The sequence below is a fragment of the Arvicola amphibius genome, chromosome X (assembly GCF_903992535.2).
Source record: "Arvicola amphibius chromosome X, mArvAmp1.2, whole genome shotgun sequence".
Taxonomy (NCBI): Eukaryota; Metazoa; Chordata; class Mammalia; order Rodentia; family Cricetidae; genus Arvicola; species Arvicola amphibius.
The window spans coordinates 9,420,367-9,429,729 of NC_052065.1; the positions used below are offsets into that span (position 1 = coordinate 9,420,367).

The 9,363-nt window shown below is 48.1% G+C and overlaps 1 protein-coding gene across 1 annotated transcript; it reads right to left on the minus strand.

The window, feature by feature from the left end:
• Positions 1-7,712: 7,712 nt before the first annotated feature.
• On the minus strand, positions 7,713-8,447 carry LOC119805534 (E3 ubiquitin-protein ligase RNF138-like). Its single transcript, XM_038317485.1, has one exon. It carries the CDS (start codon positions 8,445-8,447, stop codon positions 7,713-7,715), a length of 735 nt encoding a protein of 244 aa, XP_038173413.1.
• Positions 8,448-9,363: the final 916 nt, after the last annotated feature.

Here is a 9,363-nt window from a genome sequence, read left to right on the forward strand (position 1 = left end):
TGGCAGATAGATTTCACTCCCGTGCCTCCAAGCAAGGAACTCAAATAACTGGTGGATACTTTCCTAGGAAGGAGATAGGTGTTCCTCGCTGAAACAGAAGGGGCCTCAGAGGTGACACTGTCATTATAGAACACATTATTCCTCCCTTTGGGCTCCTCTAGGCCCTAATGTCTGAAAATGGCCTGCCTTTTCTTTCCAATATCACCCCGGGGAGTAAGTAATGCTCTCAAAATTAAGTCCTTGGCACCATCAGTCTTGTAAAGGATCAAGGCAAAATAACTCATGACTCATGCCCTAAACTCCTTCCAGATTCAAGATTTCTTGGCCTGCTCTTTCCCCAATTGTACTTGAAGATCCTGCATTAATCCCATGTCTACACTCTACCTCAACCCTTTGACGTGCATTAGAGTAGGCCCATCCTCCAAAAGGACTTCCTTTTCCATCCACAGACTCATTAACTGTGTTGGTATGCAGCATTGGTACCGAGTGTTGAGGCCATCACAGAGAACCAAGATCAGTAAAGTCCCAAGCCCCTTTGTGATGTCCTCAGGATGTTAACCTGGAAGGCTAAGTCTATCTCGCGTCCCACGGCATAAAAGGCTAGCAGAGGCTATCTGGACAGAACTCTATAAAACAGCCTATTCCTGTGGACCCCTTTGAGATCTCCATCTCCTTTTTAAATCGTTGTTTTGAACATTTATTCATTTGTGCTTCTCTCTCTCTCTCTCTCTCTCTCTCTCTCTCGTGTGTGTGTGTGTGTGTGTGTGTGTGTGTGTGTGTGTGTCTTGAATGGGTTGGTCCTCTCCTTCCACTACATGAGTTCCATGCATTAAACTCAAGTTATCAGACATGGGGGCAAGTGTTCTTACCCACCAAGCCGTCTCACTCATCCTCCCTTGCTTTTCTGATGCAACTTAGGTGAACCTGATCCTCATGAACCTCCAGACCCTACCGACTAATCCCAGTTCAGGTTCCCTCACCTTTCTGGGTTCTGTGATATAACTGTATAAAGCATTCTCCTCCTATCCTGTGGATGTCCTACAGGACCCAACCCTTTCCCTGGGCTTTTAGCCAGGACCTGTTCCTCTAGGAAAACTTCTCACATTACTATTTCACCATGACCATCACTTACCTCAAAACATGAAACCTGCCTTTGCTTCTTTTGTCCAATACATCCAGGCACCTCTATCAGAACTAGGGTTTCTCTGCATCGTGATAATCAGTGTGTTTATGTTCTTCACTTGCCATCCCTAAAATCACTCTGAAATGACATTTCTGGTGTTTTCTCTGCTCTTCTTTGTCTTAGCATTCTCTGTCTTGCCCTAAAGGGTAACTAATATGGTGGTGGTACTGTACTGAGAAACCTCCTAATAACTAACCCCTCTCCCAAGAAAGCCCCGTTACTTGGATCTGAGACAAAATATCCTAAGACAGAAATTTGCTGCAGCTTGCCTATCCTGAGTAACCTACAAACTATTTCAAGTCCTAACCAATCGTGAGCCTTCTCCTGTGCCAACTCCTGGCACTCTCCCAACGTTGCTGATATTTCCTGCCTCCTGCTCCTGCTACAGCAGAAAGACAATGGCAACTCTAATTCAAGGGCTTAAGTAAAAATGCAATTCAGAATCCTTGACTCATAAATTCCAGGAAGATTTTCTAGACAGATTTGGAGTTTCTTGGGAGCTATATTCGCCTTCTGGATGAATTTCTGCTCTGTGTCTTTACTTAGCCTTCAAATAGTCTTCCCAATACCAAGACTTTAAGTTGTCCCAAGTGGTAAGAATATCAACATTACCACTGACATCCATAACTGAACTCTGGCCTCCTGCAATCACTATTCTTGCCTCCTCTAAAGTGCATCTAGAGCAGTGGTTTTCAACCTGTGAGTCGTGACCCCTTTGTGGTCAAACCACTCTTTTGAACTTCTGCCTGAATGACCACATATAACCTACACACATGCACAAAGGTCTCTCAGAAAGCTTCTGTACTTAGAATTTCTCTTTACTGTCTTGTCCAATGTACTGTGCTAATGTCTACTTCTCTGCCTTTTAACTCATGGGTACCTGACCTGTCAATACTATCTCTGCACAGAAGAAAAAGAGAAGATAAGGAAGGAAGGAAGGAAGGAAGGAAGGAAGGAAGGAAGGAAGGAAGGAAGGAAGGAAGGGAAAGAAGGAAGGAAAGAAGGAAGGAAGGAAGGAAGGAAGGAAGGAAGGAAGGAAGGAAGGAAGGAAGGGGAAACGGAAAAGGGTGAGGGGAAAAGGAAGAAAGAAAAGAAAGAAGGGAAAAGAGACAGAAAGAGAAAAAGGAGAAGAGGGAGAAGAGAGGAAGAGAGAATAGGAAAGGAAAGAAAATCTGGGACCCAGTAAAGCTAAGGAGGTTTAGGCCATGGAATCCGGTTTAGGAATAACCAATAGCTGGTGGTGCTCACAGTTGCTGGGAATCTTGGTGCTATGGCATACAGTCATCACAAACTGTCATTGTGTTATCCGGACAGTCTTAAGAGGATTGTTCAGGCTGCACTGGACCAGTGTGTATGTCTGCACTGAGCTGTCAAAAGAAATGCCTTTTCTAGTCTTGTCTCCTACTCACTTTATAGACATGAAGGCTCAGAGCATCCTTATATTAGGGCCTAAGAAATTAACCCAAGCCAGAAAGGAGACACAGGAACACCTCCAATGAGAAGACACGGAACCAGACTCTGGTCTAGTCATACTCTCCCTAAGGGTGGGGTGTTGACAAGAGCTCACTGACATGGGCTAGAAGTCCTGTAGAAACAAAGTCCTCTAGCAATGAAGATCATTGGCTAGACTAGCCTAGGTTTAAGGACAAGGTGGCAAATTAAGGGTAAACGAGGGGAGCCTGAATGAAGCACAAGTAGGTGGGGCTTTGGGAGCTTGATCTAAAAGGGAACCAGGATCACACACACACACACACACACACACACACACACACACTGTTCTTTTGTGGTGCTGGAGACTGAAACCAGGGCCTCATGCTAGCACATTGCCACTGAGCCACTGAACTATATCCCCAGATGAACAAATTTTGATGTCCACGGACACTTTCTGGATCTTTAAATAAGGGCAACTCCGTTAAAAATGGCTTCTTTTCAGAGCACCCAGAAAGCACTCTGAAAAACTGCCTCTTAGGCTTCCTATCTCCAGGCCTAGCCTACTGGGAAGTCTATCCCTCTGCCTCGCTCTCCCAACTGATGGGGAATCCTTAGGGTGGCAAAAGAAGCCAATGTAGACTTGGAGGGGGGCACAGAGGATAAGTACCTGTTCAATGAATGGCATGGCGCTGAGGAGCCAATAGCGACCTCCTAGTGGGATGGGCACCACCTGGCAGCGAGTACAGCTGATTAGTCCATGTCAAAGCTCATTCTCGGGACAAAAAGGATAAGATAGGAACAAGTTGCCCAGGCAGAACTGCGCAGACAGTAACTGAGACAGCCGGAGGAGACAGTAACTTGTGTGGATGAGCTTGAGGAAATGCAGATGAGAGTCTGAAGAGATGAGGCCAAAGCCAGAGTGGGAGGAGAGTGGATGCTGAAGCTAAGGGCTTTAAGAGCTATGAGAAAATCCTGCATGGGGGTAATCAAGAAAAAATGTCCTAGCTTTGTCTATTCATTCATTCGTTCATTCATTCATTCTTGCCACGAACATTTATTCTGCAAAAAGTTGAAAGGAAAGTGTCCATGACTTGCTTTTTTTTTATGCTATGGCAAGATAGGCCCTCCGCGGTGGGAACAAGAATTGCTATTTTCTCACATGGCCACTATTTCAATAGTGTTCTGATGTGCACTAATTGTCATCTCCACGCATTCCATCACAGGGTGCAGAAAAAGAGATTGTCCCACTATATCCCTCGGATGCCCATCTCAACCTCACGTCATGGATCCCCAGTCTCTTCTGTGTCTCAATGTGTACACACATTGGCAGCTCCAACTCTATAATCACCACTAAATTGATGCCTGACATCAACCAACGTGATTTTTGTTACACACACACACACACACACACACACAAATATGTTAAAGTAGGCTTTTTCCACTGGGTGCTCTTAATGGTGTAGGATCAGCTGGTTCTTTGCTGGGGGTTGTCTGTGCACGCCAGGCTATTGAGCAGCATGCCTATCCCCTAGAGATGCCAGATGCCAATGATAGCTCCCTCCCCACTTGTAACCAACTGTCCAACTGTCCTCTGGGAATTCCTTGGCACCTCTCTAAAAAACTTCCTGTGCTTTGTTGAAGATGCTGTACCAGCTAAAGCCAAAGGTACATATTAGCCAACTACTCACCCTAGGGAGGGGGATTCTTTTGTACATGTAAAATAAACAAGTCAATAAATTTCCATTGGGTTTTTCTTTTTTTATGTTAACATCAATTTTGTTCAAAGAAACCTTTCCAGTTTAGAACCTATGGAGATGATTCTTCTAAAGTTACATTTGAGGTGCCTGTAAGACTGTAAAACTGAGTGGAGAGATCAAACAAGCACTTAGAGAAGCTCAGGATAATTATTCTGGATAAAAGTTCTGGAGTTACCAGTCAATATTCTATCAGGTAGTACTAACTGGACTCAATGGAAGAAAGAAAGGAAGAAAGGAAGGAAGGAAGGAAGGAAGGAAGGAAGGAAGGGAGGGAGGGAGGAAGAGAAAGAAAGAAAGAAAGAAAGAAAGAAAGAAAGAAAGAAAGAAAGAAAGGGGGAAGGAGGAACGGAGGGGGGAGGGGGGAGGGGGGAGGGAGGGAAGGAGGGACGGAGAGACGGAGGGACGGAGAGACGGAGGGAGAAAAACAGGCAAAAAAGGCATGAAGGTGGGGGATAGATGTGTTAGGGGTGTCCAGAGGCAGTGGGAGGAGGCAGTAGGTTGGGGAGACTCTAGATACATTGTATACATGTATAAAATTTCCAAAGAAGAAATAAGTTTTTTTTTTAAAATCAGGAGTTCAAAAAGTCTTCAGGGGTCTCGCCCTACACAGAACCCTTTATGACAGTTATGGGGCTAACCAACTGCTTTCTGGTTGAATTTTAGGAAGAAATCCATGCCTGTTAATACAAACTTAGCAAAAGCCCATATGATAGGCCTGGCAGCGGCGGGGGGTGGGGGGAGCTTGGGGCTACTACTGCTGTTTTGCTGTATGTACATGATGTCAAACCTTCTGAATGTTTGTGGTTATACACATAGATTGGTGCTGCTCAGGAAAGCTTCGGGTTGAAACAGGCAGTGACTAATGCAGACTCCTAATAGGTGAAAGTGCTGGAAAACCTGCTTACTGACTGCTCGTCCCTGGATGAGACATCTATATCCCCTCTTCCAGGGCTCAGAGAACATCTAGAAGAGAGAAAGGAAAGGAGGTAAAGAGCCAGAGGAGGAGGAGGAGGAGTGGTGCAAATTGTGTTCTGGGAACTGTGGCTACCTTCATAAGACCTGCACAAGGCTGGTCCCATCGCTGCTTCAGCTATCCACGGGGGGGGGGGGACTCATAAGCGCCCTCCCTCAGGAGTTTCAGGCAGTTAATGGTTACCATGGAAGAGGAGTCATAGTCCTCAGTGATAGCCACTGACTGATAAATTGCCACAGCTGAAGTAAAAATCCCCCACCCGTTCTCAGGCAGGCGACCTTAATTAAATGCGGTGGACCAAACGAAAGAGACAGGAAAACAGCAAGAGGACTTGTAGGGAAGAAGATGTTGAGTGGGTCCTGGAAGAGGGTGAGGGGATAATAGGGCAGGCTATGAAAATACATTGTATCTGTATAATGAACTTGTGGAAAAAAATGCTTTAAACAAGGAAAACATTCTGGAGGTCAGGGCTAGAGTGTAGCTCAGTTGGTAGATGCTTGTCTAGCCTGCACAGAGCCCTAATCCTAATTCCACCCCCAACACTGGATAGCCTGACTATGGCAGTGCGTACCTGTAACCCCAGTGCTTGGGAAATGGGGGCAAAAGGATGAATTCAAGACCAGCCTCAATATAAGAAGCCCATGTAGTTTACCAAATGGCCCGTGTTGTTCCTGTGCCTCAGACAGTAGAGGGGAGAGAGAGTAAGGGTAAACCTTCTGAGTAGCTAACAGGGCAATTCTGGGTAGGATTTTTGTTTGTTTGTTTCACCAAAGGCCTTTCTTTTTAAAATCAGCCTTATTAGAAAGGGGACTGAGAGGCGATCAGCTGGAGGGATGAGTGTTTCAGGACTGTCAACTATAGTTAGCCCTCAGACGAAGGTTTGGGAAGTTTACAGTTTGTTGCCATTTTTCATGGTATTTTTTAAGTTAACATTTAAATTCACAGACAAAATAACGCTCCTCATCATAACATTTTCATGATCAGATGTCATTGTACTCCTCACCCCCCCCACACACTACCTACCTCTGTCATTCCCCACTTATTTCCATGTCTCCCCAATCCCTCCTCCCTCTCAAACCCCTCATCCTTTCTCCCCATTTCTTCTCATTTCCATTCCTCCTCCCCTTCCTCACTCACCTACCTCCTTCCCTCCTCCTTGCCCCTCCCCCTCCTTTCATCCCTTTTCTTTTTCATCCCCCTCCTCCCCCTTTCCACTCACCTCCCTCCCTTCTCCCTGCCCCTCCCCCTCTGCTCATCATCCCTGTTTTCTCATCCCTCTCCTCCCCTTTCAACTCACCTCCCTCCCTCCTCCCTGCCCCTCCCCCTCTGCTCATCATCCCTGTTTTCTCATCCCCCTCCTCCCCTTTCCCACTCACCTCCCTCCCTCCTCCCTGCCCCTCCCCCTCCTTTCATCCCAGTTCTTTCTCATCCCCCTCCTCCCCTTTCCCACTCACCTCCCTCCCTCCTCCCTGCCCCTTCCCCTCTGCTCATCCCTGTTTTCTCATCCCTCTCCTCCCCTTTCAACTCACCTCCCTCCCTCCTCCCTGCCCCTCCCCCTCCTTTCATCCCAGTTCTTTCTCATCCCCCTCCTCCCCTTTCCCACTCACCTCCCTCCCTCCTCCCTGCCCCTTCCCCTCTGCTCATCCCTGTTTTCTCATCCCCTCCTCCCCTTTTCCACTCACCTCTCTCCCTCCTCCCTGCCCCCCCTCCTTTCATCTCTGTTCTTTCTCATCCCCCTCCTCCCCTTTCCCACTTACCACCCTCCCTCCTCCCTGCCCCTTCCCCTCCGCTCATCCCTGTTTTCTCATTGCCCCTCCCCTTTCCCACTCACCACCCTCCTTCCTCCCTGCCCCTCCTCCTCCTCTCATACCTATTCTTTCTCAGCCCTCCTCTTTCCCTTTCCCATTCATCGACCTCCCTTCTCCTTGGACCACCCCTACTCCCACCTCTATTCTCTCCCATCCCCCTCCTTTTCCATTCACCTCTTTCCTTCCCCCTTCTCCCATCACTCTTCTCTAATCCCCCTCCCCTTTTCCATTCCTTTCCCTCTTCCCTTTCCCTCCCTCTCCTCGGTTCCCCTTCTCTCCCACCATCCTCCTCTACCCCTCCCCCTTTCCATTCCCTCTTCTGTTCCTCCCCCTTCCTGATTCCCACCCTCCTTTTCTTCTCCCCCATCCCTCCACAGTCTTACTCCCTCTGCCCACCCTCCCTGGTCTTCTTGTCCAAGGTAGCGCGCCTTTGATTTTCAATAAAAGAAATACTAAAATAGGTCATACTGATTACTTTTATTTAAATCACATCAAGTTATTATTGAAAGGATGACTTCATGTAAATTGTCCCGTAGGAGCAATTGTAGAGGAGAGTCTCTCTAGACGTTGAAAGACTCCTCAATAGCAATCTGGAACTGAGTTTCCTCATCCAGTTGAAGATTCACGAAATCTCCATAATCAAACTGATGCCTCTGGTTTAGATGACTAACGAAATTTCTGGTAAGTTGAGTAGGGTTGCCCCATGGAAGAGAGAGGCAAATCGGGCAAATGACCGGAACAATATGAGCTCTGTGGTGGTTGTTGCAGTGATCCAGCAAACTCTGTCTGGTCATGTTTACTTCTTCACACAGAGGACAATCAAAGGTAGGCTGATCAGGTGGATTTGCGTTTTCTTCTTCTTGATAAGCCTCGGCATTTTCTGAGGCGGATGCCTCGTTGTTGCTGGTGCTCACGGACTCTGGAGACAGTTGGAAGCTTGCAACAGTTGAAGAAGTCCCGAACTCATCTTGGTACTTTTCGCAAGTTTTGTAATGTTGTCTCATGCGATAGAGTTCAACGCGTTCAGAACAGCATCGGCAATTACCTGGGAAACTTCTCATGATTGTCTCGAGGTCCAGGGCCCTCTCCGGACACGCTCTTTCCCTTCTGGTCACACTTCCACGACACAGGGGGCAATGGAGCCGGCTCTCCTTCATTGCAGTCAGGAAACATTTCCTGCAGAAGACGTGCTGACAAGCCGTGACCCGAACCGGCGTCTTGAACACTTCTTGACAGATAGGACAGTAGAAATCATCCTCGGTGTAAGGCGTGGAGGCAGACTCGTTCTCAGACATGGTGGTGACGGGTGGGGAGGCCCAAGGCGATGGCGGCTGTCGGCTCGCGGCTGCCGAGGTGGCGGTGGCGGTCCGGAGCTCGACTCCCTCGGATCCTCCAAGCTGCGCGTCAGGTCAAGCTGCCTCTCTCAGCGGCCGATCGGCAGACAGGTGGCCCTGTGCGGCGGTCCGATTTCAGTCCGCTTCTGTCCTGCAGTTGACTGCGCTTTAGAGCAGTGGATCCCCAGCAAATGAAGGGTGGCGCTCTGTTCTCATGGGCCCCAGAGCCTGCCAGACCCCAGGCTCATGATAATGGGGAGACCTCCCACTCCGCGGGCAGCTTTCCTGTGCTTGAGAGCCGGCTGCTGCTGCCTGCCTAGCTGGTGGTCACTGCGGACTGGATAGCCACACAAGAGCCGGAGGCGGGGTCACTAGGACTGCCTCCATAGCAACCAGCGCGTCGCGCCTTCAGCTGGTTGTGACGTAAGCTGCCAGGTCCGTTTACTTTACCAAGATTCTTTTTTTCCAAAAAAAATCTAACTGGGCCTGGTGGCGCAGGCATGTAATCCCAGCCAGAGAGGGGGGCTGAGGCAGTATGATCGCGAGTTCAAGGCCAGACTGAGCAACTTAGGGAGCAACTTAGGGGAGCCCTTGTCTGGAAAAAGTAAAAAGAGGTCTGCGAATAGAGCTCAAAGATTCCGTTGCGTGTGCAAAATGCTAGGTTTAATCCCTAGCACTGCATAAAGTCCCCTAAGGCCCTAAGTGTTTCTTCTGTGTGGCCAATTAAGGACCACTGTTATCAGGCTACTGTGCCTCACAGCTTATTAGCTCTCCTACCTACACCAAGTGTTTTCACTCTGCAGCTGCGAGCGCGCGCACACACACAAACACAATAAACACACACACACACACGTACTCATATGTGACTTTTAAAAGG

Bases quoted from the DNA above. Each gene is read 5' to 3' on its own strand.
- LOC119805534 (XM_038317485.1), bottom strand. From the start codon at position 8,447: ATGTCTGAGAACGAGTCTGCCTCCACGCCTTACACCGAGGATGATTTC.